Source organism: Capricornis sumatraensis, chromosome 11 (assembly GCF_032405125.1).
Source record: "Capricornis sumatraensis isolate serow.1 chromosome 11, serow.2, whole genome shotgun sequence".
Lineage (NCBI taxonomy): Eukaryota > Metazoa > Chordata > Mammalia > Artiodactyla > Bovidae > Capricornis > Capricornis sumatraensis.
This window is the reverse complement of record NC_091079.1, coordinates 80965003-80983865: the sequence shown is the minus strand read 5'-3', so window position 1 is coordinate 80983865 and position 18863 is coordinate 80965003. Positions and strand designations below refer to the sequence as shown.

The following is an 18863-nucleotide window of genomic DNA, read 5'->3' as shown; positions in this document are numbered from 1 at the left end:
GCAACTCTATTGCTAGATGAAGGTTATTATATTTAGTTTAAGAAATAAACAAGGCACAGGCCAAACCATGACTCTCTTAATGCCTTAATGCCAGCTAACGAACTGCGCTACAGGGAACCTGTGACTTTGGCTGGAGAATACAGACAAAAACATTCTGTATATATATGTTTCCTAAAAGACTGATCCTAGTTACAATGTATGATCACATATTTCTTGCATATCAGGCTATTTTTAATATGGCAGTATGAATCTAAGTAGTTTACAGCATTAAGAAACTAAAATCGCACTCACTTGCAATCATGACCTTTATGACAAACCCTTGCACATTCCGTACAACAACAGAGCGACTCCAACAAGCCACAAGTACGACACTCAAAAATATCCTAAAATTAAAAGGATATACTTTTTAAAAGAATGATATGTATACCTCAAAAGGATTATTTCTGGTATTTTCTAAATTCAATCACAACAACAGTAGAGCAAAATTAATGTGCTCTGGAAACAGTCACAAATGGATACACCAATGGGAATCAAAAATTACCAGAAGAGCGAAAATAATTTATATCATCCAAAAAAAGTAGTATAATTAAACAATAGACTTCCAATTCCAAAGCTAAGAGCTGTAACTCCAGTGATGGTCAAAGAGAAGAAAAGAAAATCTGAAGATAGCACAAATATAGGTAAATGTAAAATAACTTACCTGGTTAATGTGCTCTGCTCCAGTCCATGTAAAACTGCAGGTATCATTACAACATAAGACATATAAAGGAGAGTCATCAGGGTTGGTACCTGATGGGCAAACCATGCCCATAAACACATCTTCCTCTTTTTCACTTGAGGATACTTCAGCTAAGATTAAAAATACCGTAGTTCATACATCAAGAAAGAACTTAAGCACTACTTTGCTCAAATGGAAAAGTTCTAACATTTACACAGTATAAATCAGAAACTACTACATATTAATAAAATAAAATGATATACAAAGGTAACATTGCAAAGAAATCCAGTCAATTCTGGTGCAAAGTAAAGCAAAGTATAATTACATCATAACCACACAAGAGAACAATACAAATACATCAAACATCAGCCATCTAAGTGTTCAACTCTACATTATGCAGTTAAGATTTAAGTTCTAGCTCTATTTAACAAATTACAGATAATCACATAAATTATTCATAGCCACTATTTTTCAAAAGATAACTACTCAATCTTTTAAAGGCTGGATGGCAAGAACTGATATTCTTTAACACTTTCTATCAGGCGGTAAATCCCAGTCAGAAAGAACAATAAGACATCTGGTCTGTTCTTTCCATAAAATTTTATCACCAATACCAATTAACAGGCTGACAGAATATATGCTTGAAAAAAGTACATGAATTTTATACATATACACAAAAGAATTATCTTGATAGCTTCTAATCAATTACAGAAGAGAATCTAGTCAAATTAAAAAATAAGCAACTCATTTAGAACTTGAAATAAATTACCTTTTGCAATTTTCTGGGCTGTTTCTAAGATGGTAATTGCAGCAGGATAAGCTCGGCCACTTACAGCAGACATAAATGGGGTCATACCTCTTGCATCCCTAAAATAAGAAAAATTGTACATAAAAATAGTATCAATTATTTTCCTTTCTGATATTATAAAAGAAAAATATGTTCAGGATGAAACAAAAAACTAGTTATGTTTTAGTAAAAAATGTCAATGCTCAAAGAAAATCATTGGTGGTATTTTCTGGTCTCATATTCTCTCTTAAGAAAGTCACTTCTGTGGAATCTTTGTGTCTCTAAACCATGCTTTCCTTTCTTGGCTTTAGTAACTTTAAAGAATACGGCAAGGGTTCTGGAATAAACTAATACTTTCTAGATGTGGGCATAGTAACAGGCTCTATCCCATACAATTTTGAGGAAGAGTAAAAGAATTATTACTTCCATTCAACAGACTGCTTAGCAAAAAACATGTATTCATTAAGTGTTAGCTATTATTATTACTAAGAATTTCCACTTTAAAAGGTACTTTAAATATTCTTCACTGAATTTCTATTCCCTTCTAGACCCTTGCATTTCCCAAAAGTCAGTTTCTCAGCCATTTGTACCTCCCTCTCTTCCATTATAGCAACTACCACGTCTCTCACAATAATTCAGTTCCAACATCTACACCTGCGTATTTGATAAGCCTATTTAAGATTTCCCAGTGATACTTTCCACTCCAGTACTCTTGCCTGGTAAATCCCATGGACAGAGGAGCCTGGCAGGCGGCAGTCCACAGGGTCACTAAGAGTCAGACACGAATGAAGCGACTCAGCAGCAGCAGCAGCGATACTTTACATTCAACATATCTAAAACTCAAATAATTTTTCTCTTCAAAACCGCTTTCTACCTAACTTATCTATGTCACCCAACAGTATCACTGTCCCAAGTAACTTCAGACAAAAAAATGTGGATTCTTCACGAAGTCTTTCACCTAAACCATGTTTTAATGCATCTTTCTTTTCCACTTTCAACAACTCTGTAATTCAGTTTATTGCAACACACATATTAAAGGCTATAACAGACATATAAAACATACTTGACTCACCTTTTCACTCATGCCTATTTTAATCTCTTTTATACCACCATCTCATTACTATTCTTATAATCCCACTTTGATAATATTACAGTCTAACAAAGGCAGTTATGCAGAGCACTGAACCCAAAGAACAGAGACCAAAGTGGTGATTTTGACCTATTTTTTTTTTCAGATCCACTCACAATTGTTCTCTTCTAATCCTTCACTCTGAACTAGATGAATTATGATTTCTTAAAATACTGATACTTCTCCATGTTGTTGTTCCTTCTCCCTATTTTTCATGGTTCTACTCAAACTTAATCTTCATAAGGCTGCTTTCTGTATAATGAACACATTTCTCCCTCCTGTTACTCCAAAGTATACTTCTGTGTCCCTTTAGCCAGAGTCAACCAAGGAAAGAGTTCAGATAAGTAAAATCAGAATTCAAAGAGAAGTTACACCAAACAAGTAACAAAGCATCGTAAGAGACTTACTACCAACAACTATACACCAATAAAATAGACAACTTAGAAGAAATGGATAAACTGAGAGATATACAATCTCCCAAGACTGAATCAGAAAGAAATAGAAAATATGAACAGAATGATTATCAAGAATGAAACTGAATCACAGGATTCCCTGGTCTAGTGGCTAAAACTCTAGATAAGATACCAGCAGGCCAAATCCAGCAACACACTAAAAGGATTATACACTATGATGAAGTGTGTGTGTGTGTGTGTGAGTGTGTATGTGTGTTGGGGGGGGGGGGTGGCACGTGTGGATTTATCCTAGGATGCAAGTACTGTTCAATATCCACAAATCAATCAATATAATATACTATATCAACAAATCATAAAATAAAATGGTATGATCATCTCAGTAGAAACAGAGAAGGACTAAGACAAAATTTAACATTTGATAAAACTCTCTAGAACTGACAGGCCCACAGCTAACATCATAATAAAAGGTGAAAAGTTGAAAGCAAGTCCTCTTAGATCAAACAAGGATACCCACTCTCACCACTTTTATTCAACAAGTATTTTAAGTCCTAGCCACAGCAATTACACAAGAAAAAGAACAAAAAAGTATCCAAATTGGAAAGAAGTAAAATTACCACTATTTGTAGATGATATATACTACATACAGAAAATTCTAAAGATGCCATCAAAAAGCAATTAGAACAAATAAATGAATTAAGTTGCAGGAAACTAAAGTAATATGCAGAAATCCGTTGCATTCTATACACTAACCACTAACTATCAGAAAAAGAAATTAAGGAAACAGTCCCACTTATAATCAAAAATAATAAACTACCTAGGAATACATCTAACCAAGAAGGTAGAAGACCTATACTTGGAAAACAGTAAGACACTAATGAAAGAAATTTAAGATGACACAAATGGAAAAATTAACCTTGCTCATGGACTGGAAGATTTAATATTACTGATATAACCATACTATTCAAAGCAATCTACAGATTTAATGCAATCTCTTATCAAAACAGACATGACATTTTTCACAAAATAATAAAACAAAACCATGAAAGATCCCAAACAGCCAAAGCAATCTTGAGGAGAAAAAAATAACAAAGCTAGATTTATCATGTCCCCTGATTTCAAACAGTACTAACAAAGCTACAGTAATCAAATGGTGTGGTACTGGCCCCAAAACAGACACATTCTGTCAGTGGAACAGAATAGAGGACCCAGAAATGAACCCACACTTACATGGTCAATTAATCCACAACAAAGAGGTAAGAATATACAAAGAACAAAAGACAGTCTTTTCCATAAATAGTACAGCTAACAGCAAAAGAATCAAACTGGGCTACTTTCTCACAACATATAATGAACTCAAAAAGGATTAAAAACTTAAATGTATGACCTGAACTCATAAAACTCCTAGAAAAAAAAAAAAATGCTCTTTTTGGTCTTAAGTTTTTTTTTTGGCTCTGTCTCTTCAGGAAAGGAAACAAAAGCACAATCAAACAAATAAGACTACATCACATTAAAAAGCTTTTGAATACCAAAGGAAACCATCAATAAAAGGAAAAGGCTGCCTACTGAATGGGAGACGTCTGCACATGGCATATCCATTAAGGGGTTAATATCCAAACTATACAATTTAACATAAAAAAAAAAACCAATCTGGTTAAAAACTAGGCAGGAGACCTGAACAGACATTATTCCGAAGGAGATATACAACAGACGGCCAAGAGACCCATGAAACAATGTTCAATATCACTAGACATCAGGGAAATGCAAATCAAAACCAAACCATAGTAAAACATTACTGCATACCTGTCAGAACTGCTATTACCAAAAAACAAATAAGAAGTGCTGGCGAGGATGTGGAGAAAAGGGAAGCCTTGTGCAGAACAGACTCACAAAAAAAAAAAAGAACAGACTCACAAATACAGAGAACAAACTGGCGGCTGCCACAGGGGAGTGGGTTAGAGGAATGAGTGAAATAGGTGAGGGAGACTGAGGTACAAGCTTTCAGTTACAAAATAAATAAGTCATGAGGACCTAATGTACAGCATGCTGCTGCTGCTAAGTCGCTTCAGTCGTGTCCGACTCTGTGCAACCACATAGACAGCAGCCCACCAGGCTCCCCCGTCCCTGGGGTTCTCCAGGCAAGAACACTGAAGTGGGTTGCCATTTCCTTCTCCAATGCATGAAAGTGAAAAGTGAAAGTGAAGTCGCTCAGTTGTGTCCGACTCTTAGCGACCCCATGGACTGCAGCCTACCAGGCTCCTCCATCCATGGGATTTTCCAGGCAAGTGTATTGGAGTGGGCTGCCATTGCCTTCTCCGAATGTACAGCATAGGGAACTATACTCAATTATACTGTAATAACTTTCTGTAGTGGGAGATGGTAACTAAACTTATGATCATTTTGTAATGTGAAAAAAATATCAAATCAATATGTCGTATACTTGAAACAAATATAATTTTAAGTGAATTCTACTGCACTAAGAAAAAAAAACAAAACTGAGTTATCTCCATGGTAAACAATACACCACACAGGAAACTGTGGTAACTCTAGAAAATTCTCCTATATTTGCAGTATAAAAAAAGCAAAAAAGGGCCAGTTTGATAATCTCTATACTTCTCACCTAAATGTAAGCAAAAGAACACCACCTCTCTTAAAATCAGCTTATTAGCACATCAGTTTATTAATCTGGTGTTTTCCAGATATATATTTTCTTAGATAAAGAGGAAAAAGTAAATCGTTGTGAGGGTACTAAAATAAAGGACTAGCAAAAAAGAAATTAATTGTAGAAATACAAGATGGATTAATAACAAAGAGAAAGGGAGTAAGAACACAGAATAACTTTTCAGACAACACCACGAGAAAATCATAAAAAGATAATATACTTAAAAATACCATAAATGCAACAAAAATGACAACTGAAATAAAAGCAGAAAGATATATGTGTGTCTATATATATATTTTTTTATCTGTGCCTCAAACTACAAATTAGTAAGATGCTTCTGTAGTAATAACTATATTTACAATCCAAAGACTTATCTTACTAATGGGGCAAGCCTTCATTAAAGTAATCAAAATTTCATAAATGTGGTCGTTTTCATCCTAAGAGTAGCAAGGCTTAAACAGGAAAACTCCCTTGCCCTCAAAAATACAAAAAACTCCAAACATCTTCTTGAACTTGAGTAGGGAAAGTGGCATAAGGGTCATAACTGGGAATTTCAGTTCTGTAGTAAAGACACAGACGAGGTCTGGAATTCCAGCTATGCCACTCACTAGGTTTTGGGATCCTGAGCAAGTTAATTACCTCTAAGCCCATTGCTGCAAACTATCTAGTCCAGTTATATCTAGAATAAAAGAATTAATGCAAGTAGAATTTGGCACAGATTAATAACTATTATATAATCATTATGAGTCTGTAAAGGAAGATAAACAAGCATACTAAAAGTAGAGATGTAACCTATTAATGGTTAATGAGCATTTACAACAGAATATTTACCAAGAAAGTCATAATTCTAGTATAAAGTTTGGGAAAGAATCTGTATCATTTTTAAAGTTCTCCAGGTGACAGTGATATAACTAACTTATGGATTCAACATTTACAGGTAACTATACCGTGATCTTTTTAACAAATAAATATATACCCTGATCAAGCTAACGTAAAAGATACACCCCGTATTCACTTAGTTTATCTGTATTATATTCAGAAGATTTTTTTCACTAAAGAGAGGTTAGTAACAGAGAATACAATGCTAGATCGTGATAAATTATCTTAAATTCAATTAAGATAATTGTTGTTCCATACACTGCAAAAAGACTGACCTAACAACAGAAAAAGGAGTTGAGCCAAACCTTAATCTCAAAAGTATATTAAACTTCTTACTTGGCAGAGAGCAGTTCTCGAAGATAGGGCTGCAGAACAACACTATCACACAACAATTTTAATATAAAATGAGCATTGGCCTTTCGATCCTTGGATTCTACTACAGCTGGCTCTGTGGAAGGACCTGTAATTAAGCACATCCTTTTGGTAACAAAAAGAGTATACAAGAGTTAAAGACTATTCTAGAATAATATACCAAGGATCTTTAAAATATACCACCAGAAAAATATTCTGGTATTAGTAACAAGTTAATAACTTCATGACAGAAAATTTAAACACACTAACACATTTTACAAATCTCAACTGATGAAATGCATGCACACACACACCATAACTTCACTGACATATGGAAGGTAAGTCAGAGGATTAGACATATTTCAAGCCAAGAAAAGTCTCCTTGAGATAAAGTGTAGATCTCTAGAAATATATATATACAAAGTGTGTATTTTATCTTCCAAATACACAGCTAGATAGAATAACAGAGATTCTCACCTGGAATGGTGGAAGTGCTTGGTCCTTGACCGGTGCCAGTCGCTGCTGTGGTAAGAGATCCCACAGCAGGGGCCAGGATAAAATCAATGTCACCATCTTTCAGTAAACAGAACAGCAGGATGTACATCATTATAGGAAACATATCCCTACCATGTTCATTTAACTGGCCTTAAGGCTTTTCTCTGCAAGCCAAAGGTCAAATCGGACAGAGGTTTCAGTGGAAACTTTTTTCCCAAACTGTAAGAGGATGAATCCACTAGACAAATTATTGACTTGATATAATACTAATTGGCTTATCAGTATAGAAATATATACTTCAGCAGGAGAGGGCTATCTAACGAGACTTTCTAGAATTTTAATTTTTAACTTACAAACACCTTAAACCAAATCTTCGTAGACTAGTTATAATACACTTTATGCCAATTTTTAACTATTTCAGATTTCTAAATACCCCACTGAAATGTTTCTTTTCTTTCATGACATTATCTTTTTGTTTAACACTAAACAAAATAATAGGTCTTACCAGGATCCATTGCAGGAGGGTCAGGAACCCAACTAGGGGGAGCTATGGGGGGTGAAACTGGATCTTGGTGGTCACTGGATGAAGCTCCAGCTTCATGTCTACCCAAACCAGCTGCTCTCAACGAACGTCTCATCATTTCCCGTAATCTCAAACTAGAAGAACATGGACAAAATCAGAGCTCACTACTATGTCTAAATGTAACAGTAAGGTGCACAGAACTTCTCATCTGAGATCAAAGTTTGTTCTACAAGCAAATACTCCAGGCAGGAAAGTGACACAAATGCCAATTCTGGAATCACGAAATAAGTCAGTAAGGAATAGAAATTCAACTGGGGGATCCCAGAACGGAGTTCAGCACTTAAAACCACTGTATTAAGCTCCCACACAAACTTAAGCACAGGGAACAAAAGTTGCAGTGAAGTAAAATTAGAAATAATCTTTTATACAGTTAGGATAAACGAACACCTAAACATTAAAACAAAAAAAATTCTGTCCCCTGTTTATTACCAGTAAGAATTAAGTTTAATATATACATTAACAAAACATATGTATTAGCACAAAACCAATATTGTTAGCCCACTAAATCCCTTTTCTGTGCAAAAGCAAGTGAACTAATATCCACACAGTAAGTAGTTTTTCAAACAAGACCAATTTAGATTTAATTTTTTTTACAAAAAAAATTTTTTAACAATACATCTTCATCCCAAGGAAATTAAATAATGAAATTGGAGCTTATAAAATTATGTTATTAGAATACTGTTTGGGCATAGATATATTTTTCTTCCTGCTATACAGAAAAAAATATGGCACAGTTGTGCACATCACTAAAAAATAATCACAAACACAAGACTTCATTAGGGGAACTAGTGTATTACCTGTACAAAAATCTGTACCTCTGAATAAAAGCTTACAAAGGCTACAAAATTAATACATTAAGAACTAGCAGCAATTGAGAGAGCGCATAAGGCAAATCCCTTCACTCGGCCACAATTTTAGAGCTTTTAAATGAATAAAAAGAATTCAGTTTTAAGGGCCAGGCCACACATCAGGGACTTCTTTCTCCCAGGCAGATTTAATCCCAAAGACATGACATTTCTGATGTGAAAAACCTAGCATCTTACCACGTACACATTATATGTCTGCAAATAAGTAATTCAGAGTAATTTGTATTAATGCTTGAATTTAATCCAAGGGTAAATGTGTTTCTCCAGACCAATACACTTTCAGTTTCATAAAGAAAAAAAATTTTTTAAAGCATTTACCTAAATTTCTTTTAGAAGCTACCTTCAGGAACATACCTACTTTATAAGGCTTGTGTATGATAATATATCTTTCGTTAGAGTAACTTTTTTGGAAGATTCTGCAAAGTAAATTTTAATGTCTAAAAAATATGTTAGTCATTATAGTATGCACTATTAAAAAATACCTACAGTTAATTCTTTTATGGTAACATGTCTTCTCTCTCCCAATTTAGAAGCTTTTATAATATGGAGGGGAGCAGAGCACAGTGATTTTTTTCAGTCAAGGTCACTTCCTGTCCAAGACATGACCCGCAGAGCACGGCAGTGCTACCCAAACAGCACTGCCCGGGTGGCTGTTCACACTGTGATGCTCCAACACAATCATAATTAAGCTCAACACAGACATTTAGTGTCCTGATGTGTCTTACTCAAAACACAGAGAGAGAGAAAGAGTCAGCAATAATTGGGAAGCAGTGCAAATCACCTGAAAATAAATGCATGTTTTGGGCTTATCAAGAAGAAGGCTTACACCAAGGTCACAAACGCAATGCCTACTGGGCCTGGAAAGTAAAATAAATTGAGCAAAGGACAGTTAGGTGTAAGAAGTAGGGGGTCATGGCAAACTAGAAGTGTGCATGCTCATCTAAAGGCATTCAAATGTTAAAGAAAAAAAAAATTTTAACATTGCACAGGCCAAACAAAACATATGGGCTATTCTCCAATCTCTAGCTTAGAGCAGATTAAGTATGAAGATAAATTGAGACCATAGTCTCATCTTGAACTTGCAAACTCCCAACTTTGTTGTTGTGATGTAGTCAATTCAATATTAAATGAGGGGTCACTCCTTGTCATTTAAAAAAATTGTCCTTAACCTCTTTTCTTCATTGGGTCTTGGGAACATTTTTAAATACAATGCCCAGCTCCTCTTACCGATTCTTTCAAAACAAAAAAAAAACAAAAAACAAAAAACAAAAAAAGAAAATTATTCTTCAAGATGTTGTACACAATTCATGAAGATTCACCTGTATCCTCAGTGGCTGAGGACAATACTGAGGAGATACCACCTTGGCTGCTAAGATTCAGAGTTTTGACATTTCTTCGTATAGGCTTGCCTGGAGTCATCGTATTTTCTGACAATATGGAAGAATTCAAGGATGATGTAATTTCCTCTTTGTAAGCACGTTATATCCATGCTACAGAAGCCTTAGAATCCAGTCATGTTCAAACATACCACTGTGACAAAAAAGCGAAGGTCATGTGTCTTCCAGATTAATAATCTCTAGAGTACATACACCTGTAATCAGATGCATCAATCAAGCCTTCCACTAAATCTGCCCTTTGAACTCAGGCACTATTCAGTCACATAACAAAACTTCTCAGTCAAATCATCATCTGAAGGCATTTAACAGTACTCCATTCAATATTGAAACTGCATCGGTTTTGAGCTTACAGCTCATGAATCCCAGCCTGCATACTCATCAAGGGACATCGCCTAGAAAATCCATTGTAGGCTAGAGGAGGGTTTCACTTCAATGAAGCAGAGTCTGTGGACTTCCTACTGCCCGGCGTGGATAATAAGACTCCTGTGCTTTCATCTGTTCAACCGGCAGCCCTGAGTTTGAACTGGTTAAGAGCACTGCAGTGAAATCTTCGGCAAATGCCTCAAAGGAGCTTACTCTGCAAATTATTTCTGTGAGCAACACATCACCCACTCTTGAAGCTCCTTTTAGTCTTTGCCTTCAAAATAATCCTTACATGAAAAAAAGATGGCAGCACTGGTATTGGACCAACCATATCAGAGTCCAACTTGATTTCAACCTGTATTTTCCCTGAGGAAATGAAATACCTGAAATAATTCAGACACTAATTTCTTCATGAAGAATTTAAATCGCTTTCCATTTTAGACCAAACACTTTGTCTGCCTAGTGAAGTCCTGAATAAATAAGCTGGTGATAATTTCCATTTTGCATAGTCTATATAATGTTTCTGTATGGTTTTAAATTATAATTTGGTCATCCATAAATAGTTTTTGATAAATCTCACCTCAGAATGTTTTTGAACCTGGGAAGCTCTCAGGTTGGAACCAATTTTAGAAGAATCATTTTTTAAAGGGAGAGTTGAATATAGAACAGCAAATAGGCCAAGAGAGTCTTCATTTTAAGTTGACTTTACAACATGAGCACAGTAAGCAGTGCTTCCACATTAATGATTTGTGAAGCATCCAAGAATTCTGGCTCTCATGTCTAATATAAATGTGCTTTTTCTCTCCAGGAAAAATAAGAAACACCTATATCCTGAATTCTTTATAGTCTTCATCTATTCAAACATCTAGTAATGTTTAATGTGTTGTAAGTTTTGTCCATCCCAGAACTCTGAAGGCCTGAAAATCTTAAATACCGAACATTCATAATATACACCAGCTTTTCTTTTCTTCCCAGATCATTAGTACATCTGAGAGACTGAGCTAAGTAAACAATCTGAAAATAAAAGATCGAGGTTCTTTCAATTATTATTTGTTCTCCAACTAAAGAAAATAACTTCCTAGGAAAAAAGAATGATGAAAAATTTAAAACACATTCAAAGAATCAAGTTTAAACTACTTGTCTAAATTACCTCAAATTTTTTAAAGATCCTAGGTCCTACTATTCTATACTTAAATATGAGATACTGTCAAATATTTTTCCCAGACTGATATTGGTAGGAACAAAAAAAACAAAACAAAACAAAAGGACCCACCAATTCATGCATATGAGAGATAACAGATATGTTTCTTTCTGTACTTGGATTACATTTCCATCAACTGAACTTCCCTGGTAAAAATCACATTACCTTCGGCTACTTGATGATCCAGCCCGATTACCTGGGCCATTACTTGAAACAACTGATATTGCATTTGCAATGGCCTCAACAGCAGAAAGTCTTTCTGCAAATGTGTTTCTTTCAGAGCGCTCCGCTTCTGAAACATAAGAGAGAAAATCACAATCAATTTAAACTTCAAAAAATAACTAAGAGATTAAGTATGTACAAGCCATCAAATGCCACCTGCTGTTTTAGTGTTCTAATTCACATACTAGAGATAACAGCTTAATTTTGCCTCCTTGGAGGAATAAACACTTAAGCTAGGTTGAACTATGACTTTTAACATGAATTATTTCCTTACTCTGCCTTATTTCTCAACCCCGAAGATAAAAAGTATTATTCACAAGTAGGCTGAAATGTAGCTCTCACTACCAAGGAAGAAAAGACTGACATATCAGTATCTCAGTTTTAGTTTCTACACTACTTATAATCCTTTAGTCAGTTAATGATAATGAATAAGAAGTCAGAAACTCGCAAACCACTATTCAAAAATGTAGCTACCAGAATGTCATCAGTAGAATTCAAAATAAGGAAAACCATTATGAATCACACAATTGCATGTCAGGTTTTCAGTTTCCCCCTTTAATCAGCAAATTAAAAACCTTACGGCAAAAAGAAAGGCTTATTTTCTTTTCCAAAAACATCTAAAAACTCACTATTTCATTTTCTCCTCTACATTCTAAAAACTGGGATAAAAGTTGCCTCCATATAATTTGACTTAACTTGCTAAATAAGTCCCATGGTAATAAAAGTTACCTGCAATTATAAAACCAGTAAAGCTCTTAAGGATTCTCTATATATAGTTTTGTACTAAACAAAGAGAAGAGAATTTAAGACAAAAGAAACACACTAATGAAAAATTTACTTACTCATGTTATATACTCATCCTATCAAGAGAACAGGCATTTTTACCTTTTGAGAATGTTACCTTCTGAAACTCCAAGATTTTACAAAGCCAAGTGAAAATACATATACAAAGCCATACACAAATTCTTTACAGTGATTTTCTTTGCTTTCAGTAATTTTTGTATTTTCAAAATTGCCCAAAATTCCTTTTAAAGATCATGTTATAGTTCTTAATCTCACCCTCTTCTTCTTTAGTTTCCTTATTGCTGGTTGGAAAGCAAACGGATACACAAGCGTGCAAAATATTTCGATTTCCATCACATCTGTGGCTGATGAATGTCTGCAGCATCTGTAGGTTCTGCTCTAAAACCACCGCTTGCTCAAGATTCATAAGATATTGTCGACAGGCCTCATAGTCACAGCGCAGGATGTGCTGCATCAAGGTTTGTTTCTGTGCTCAGACAAATTAGGAAAAAAACTTCAGTGTATTTGCATACCACAATACACGTGTCAAAAATTTCACATGGCCAACACAATAATAAAATCAGCTCTGCAGAAAGTAGTTTAAGGTGACCTGGCACAAGGAGCTGAACTTAAAGATACCCTTAAGCGGAGACAACAACTGACAGGAATGGAAGAGTGACCTGCAAAGGATCAATACACATTTTCAGCTTCTGCAACTAACTCAACTCAGTAACTGCAGCAGGCAATCAGTCAGATATACAATGTGCAAATGATGAATGGGAGGGGCTGGACTGGACCTACAGATCACAGTTTGTGTGTGTGCTGTTGCTTCAGTCATGTCCGACTCTGTGCGACTCTATGGACTGTAGCGCGCCAGGCTCCTCTGTCCATGGTTTTCTCCAGGCAAGAATTACTGGAGTGGGTTGTCGTTTTCTCTTCCAGGGCATCCTCCCAACCCAGGGACTGAACTCGTATCTCTTAAGGCTCCTGCATTGGCAGGTGAGTTCTTTACCACTAGCGCCACCTGGGAAGTCGCACAGATCGTAGTTTACAGAACGCTTATTTACGTCATATACAACTAGCAAACTAGAACCCTATTGTCAGCCAATTAAGCTCAGGGTATACATTTCACTCCAAGCTTATTCTCACCCTCCTGTGCTGTCTAAGGTTACATCACACTATGAAAACGAAAACCTTTACCTCTCCAGAAATCAGAACATGTGCACTTCCCCAAAGGTGACAGCTAAATACACACTTCATTGTCAAAGACAAGGTAGCAAGGATAAATTATTTATGGATCATACCATTTTCTACCCGAGAAACAGCATGCTAGGGACTGAGTATTTGCTCCCTCCCAATTCATGCTGAAGCCTAATAATCCCCAAGGTGATGGTATCTGGAGGCAGTGCCTTTGGACAGTGATTAGGTCATGAGAGTGGAGCCTTCATGAAGGTGATCAGTGACCTTAAAGGGGCCTGAAGAGACCAGAGCTCCCCTCTTGCACTGTGTGAGGACACACGGCCATCCATGAACCAGGAAAGAACACACATCAGACCCCAAATCTGCCTCGCCTTGATTCTGAACTTCCCACCTTCCCGAACTATGAAAAGCAAATTTCAGTTAAGTCACTCTGACCTTAGCAGCCTAAACAAAGACACAGCATTAATATATCAAAGAGTTGAAATGTATTTTTTCAGAATGTAAATTGTAGTTATAGGATACTTACTGGACTGAATGTGAAGCATTAGTTAAGGAAAACAAGAAAATTTGTTTAACTAAAATTAGGAACTGGAGGAAAGCAGGTGGGAAAAGAATATATGGAAATACAAAAAGGAGAGAGATGCTTCTGAACTTGCCACCTCTTCACAAATTATAAGAAAAACTGTTTTCAGTATGTGACGCATGTGAGACAGGCCATTTGGACTGCGGAACTAACTATGGCTCTGAAGTGACCCCATAAATTACAAACTCCAGTTCAAGAGCATGAGGTGGGCCACATAGGACTAAATTTGTCAAAATCTAGTGGTAGATATGCATTAATCAATACATTGAGAGAATATGTCAAAATCTCTCCAAAGAATAAAAAGCACAGTATATTTTGAAATAACTAAAATTAAGATATTTTGCCGCACATGGCTATGATATCTAATGTTTTCAAACAAATCAGTCGTCTGGTTGGAAGCAGCTACTCTACAGGAGCTCTCATCTCCAACCTGCTAGACTATACAGGGGCCATTATGCTGACAGTATCAATGCCACACTCACGCTGTCTGAGCGAGACAGTTTATTCTGCATCACTATATGCTGTCAGTTATTCTTATAACAAAAGGCAGCATGTGTGCATGCTCAGTCGTGTCTGACTCTTTTACAAACCCATGGGCTATAACCTGCCAGGCTCCTCTGTCCATGGGATTTTCCAGGCAAGAATACTGGGGTGGGTGCCATTTCCTCCTCAACTCAGGGATAAAACCATGTCTCCTGTGTTTCCTGCACTGGCACATGGGTTCTTTACCTGGGTTACCTGGGAAGTCCAACAAGGCATAGAGTTTGGCAAAAATTTCTTGCATGTCTACTGTGCATCAAGTCCTGGTAAATGAGGTACAAAGATAAATGATGACACACTTCATCCCTACCCCTAGGATGATGGCATGTTTTATCTTTACCATTGAGACGCTGACGAAGTGCAGGGTTCATGGAATTATTAGGCCTACAGAAGCACTTGAAATAGTATAAAATGAATGGAGGAAGCTGGCTGAAAAAAAAGGTAACATAAATCACGTAATAAATGGTGACTAACATTGAACGCAGAGCAACAAATTTTAAACATTCTCTGCAATGAACTGGAGAGATCATGCATAGCCCCCTAAAAGGAGCAGATTAATATTCTGTGATAGCCCAATGTTACCAGGTCTTCTAATTTTTTAAGAGCAACTGAAAATCTGGATTTTAAATATAAATCCTGTGACTTGGAATGCTGGCAACAAATCAAGAATTTTTAAACGATGTGAAGGCTCACTGGCCTACAGCATCACATGATACACTTGAACAACACATCCTGCTTGACATATGCTCTTGGCTTAGCTTCCAAGACAACACTCATTCTAGTTTTCCTCCAACTCCTTCTCAGTGCCTTTATACAGGTTCCTCTTTATCTCTTGGCATTTAAATGCTGAGACTATTCCAATGGCTAAGTCCGTAGGTTTTTCCTTCTCCAAGACTTTAGTAATCTCATGCCGTTTAATTCGTCTTCCAACTTTCACACCCAACTCTCTCTTCACTAACTCCTCTTAGATAATCTAATACAAAACTTAGAGACTTCCGTGGTGGTCTAGTGGATAAGAATCTGCACATTCCATCCTGACTGGGAAACTAAGATCCCACATGCTGTGGGGCAACTAAGCCCGAGCTTCACAGCTCGAGACAGCTTGTGTGCCACAACAGAGACCCAGTGCTGCCAAAAACAAAAGAAACTTAAACAAACTGGATGTTACCCTCCTGAACCTGCTTCATTCATCCTTAGTGTCCTCATCTTGATAAATGGCAACATCATTCTTCAAAACCGTTCTCCCTCTTACTTCCTCTATATGACACCCTGTATTTAGCCATAAGTAAATCCTGTTGGATCTACTTTAAAACATTTCTAGTATATTTAGAGTCTAGTCACTCATCATTCTACTTCCTGGGCCAAGCCAACAGCACCTTCCACCTAACTGGCCCCCTTACTTCCGACCTATCCTCCATGTATTCTAGCATGTCAGCAGTGGTATTCTGAAAATGTTAGGCAAATCAGGTCAATCTCTGCTCAAATTGCTCCAATAACTTAGAGCAGTGTTGCTTCCACATCTAACAAATAAAAACATCTCAACCACAGTGTGTTCAAAACGAAACTCATCTCGCCTTATCCCATTTGTTTTTCCTATTTCTCATCTCCCCATCAACCACACCTAAATTGAAGCTTTAATAACCCCTTCCTTCCCTTTACTGCTGCCATCCTGTCATCGAGCTTTAAAGCTTCTACTTCCTTAAGATCTCTTAAGTCCATCCCCTCCTCATTTCCAAGACTTTAAGCTTACTTTGTTTCTAACATGAATAATTACATTAGCTTTTTTATCTGGTCTCTAAACTTCTGCTGCGTCTCCATACACTGCTCATTTTCTTTAAATACAAAAACAAAAAAATACAGCAGCTTAAAACCCTCTCCTCCTAGCTTTCAGGAGAATGTTCAGGTCCCGTAGATTAATACACAAGGCACCTCAATCCCTTTCCCTGCCTTATCAGTTGCCACTCATAGATCCATATGAACCCTATCTTCTAGTTTTAAAGAATCAAAAGAATGTATAAGTTCTCCCAATATATTACTGAGATTCACAAAGGCTGCTCTTCATGCCTGGAATAACACCTCCTACCTTTATCCTGTGTCTAGGAAACACCTATCCGACTATTTCAAACTATGTCTGGGCAACACTTCCTCAGAGAAGCCTCTCCAGTCACAGTCTAATTTAACCCCTCCCTTTTGTGCTTCTACACCTTTGTCCATGCCTTACCCAACACGTGTATCACACTGTGACCAACGGCATACTCCTCTCTCTCATCCTAATACACTCTTAGCTCCTATAGGGAAGGGGCAATGAATAATCTATTGAAAACTGTTTCCCTAGACTCCAGCAGAGTCTTCTCAATTGAAAGGCCAATTAGTTTAAAAAACCAGATTACCTCTACAGCCATGATGATAATAGCAGCTTTCTTTTTGATTGTTGAATTGGCAGGAAGATTTATTAAAGAATGTACACCCATTCCAAGACTACTAATAGGTGGAAGATCAAGCCAATCGGGATCCCTTATTCCTCCCATGCAATCTTTGGCCATTGGGTAGATAGTACCATTTCCATCTCGAAGAATAATAGGAGACTCCTGTAACAGAGGGGAAAATAATAAAGTTTGGCTCCCAATCAAATACATGTCTGACTTTTACAAGAGGTGTATTTATTTTCAAATTACATTTTACATATGCTTGTAACAGTGACCAAACAGAAACTTAATATTAAAAATGTGCTGAATATTCTAAATTCTTCTAGTTCTTCTAATTCTTCTAATTCAATAACAAGCAAACTAGAACCAAACTCAGCTTCAATACATTTTCAAAAACAAAAATAAGCCTCTATACCTGTCCAGCAGTGAAAATAGCTACATTCCTCTCATTCTGACCAAGGAAAGCAATGCTGCTTGTAGGGAAATTATTCTCCTGTTCGGCTTTTCCTGTGGCAAGATCAAAGATACAGTACCGTACCCAATTTCCAGTCTTCAAAACAGCATGCACACCTTCAGAAATACACAGATGTTAAAAAAAAAAAATTGTTATACATCTTTAGTAAATGGCAAGTACCCACCAAATTATATACCCCTAGTCACATTTCAAATACAGACACATTTCATTCCATACTGTTACACTTTATAGAGTACGCCAGTTGGAAAAGTTACAAAATCTTTACCTTTGGAATCCACATTCACTGCTAGTATTTCCGTCTTCTCAGGTATACAAAGCTTCTTAGGAGTTCTTTGGAAGCAGTCAGGAACTTTTGGTGTTCCACCAGTTTTGACAACCTGTGTGACACAAAAATGAATTTTGCTCTCAAATCTGTAACATGCTCAAGGTCCCCACATTCAGCTGGTGAGTGGGTGACTCCTCCATACTCACCTGCAGTTCATCAATTCTAAGTAACCTACAATCCTGCAGGAGAGAAGAAGGGTCAGCATCTGAACCCGAGCTGCTCTGACAGGTGGTATTGCTGGATGTTCCTGGAAACTTTACAGCAACATAGGCTCCGTCCACTTTTAGCACCTAGAATGCAGGGAGATATGATAAATATTAACACTAGCTCATATGAAATCAATATGCAAGTTATATTGAGTAAATTTAACACTGAAGGCATTAAATCCCTTATGAGTATATTTCTTCAATGATCATCAAGTTATAAAATTAATCTGAACACACTCACCAAATTTATTGTTGATGTCTA

At 36.5% G+C, this 18863-nt stretch overlaps 1 protein-coding gene across 1 annotated transcript in view; it reads right to left on the bottom strand.

Moving 5' to 3' along the window:
- Positions 1-18863, bottom strand: part of UBR5 (ubiquitin protein ligase E3 component n-recognin 5) — a 131418-nt gene that overhangs the window by 34919 nt on the left and 77636 nt on the right. The window contains exons 17-28 of the mRNA XM_068983714.1: positions 18542-18685; positions 18336-18447; positions 18011-18165; positions 17560-17757; positions 13123-13333; positions 12007-12133; positions 7937-8088; positions 7414-7509; positions 6922-7045; positions 1488-1585; positions 701-849; positions 292-383 (exon numbers count right to left, since the gene is read on the bottom strand). Of these exons, the coding sequence (XP_068839815.1) occupies positions 292-383; positions 701-849; positions 1488-1585; positions 6922-7045; positions 7414-7509; positions 7937-8088; positions 12007-12133; positions 13123-13333; positions 17560-17757; positions 18011-18165; positions 18336-18447; positions 18542-18685 (1658 nt within the window). The remainder of the gene's footprint in view (positions 1-291; positions 384-700; positions 850-1487; positions 1586-6921; positions 7046-7413; positions 7510-7936; positions 8089-12006; positions 12134-13122; positions 13334-17559; positions 17758-18010; positions 18166-18335; positions 18448-18541; positions 18686-18863) is intronic.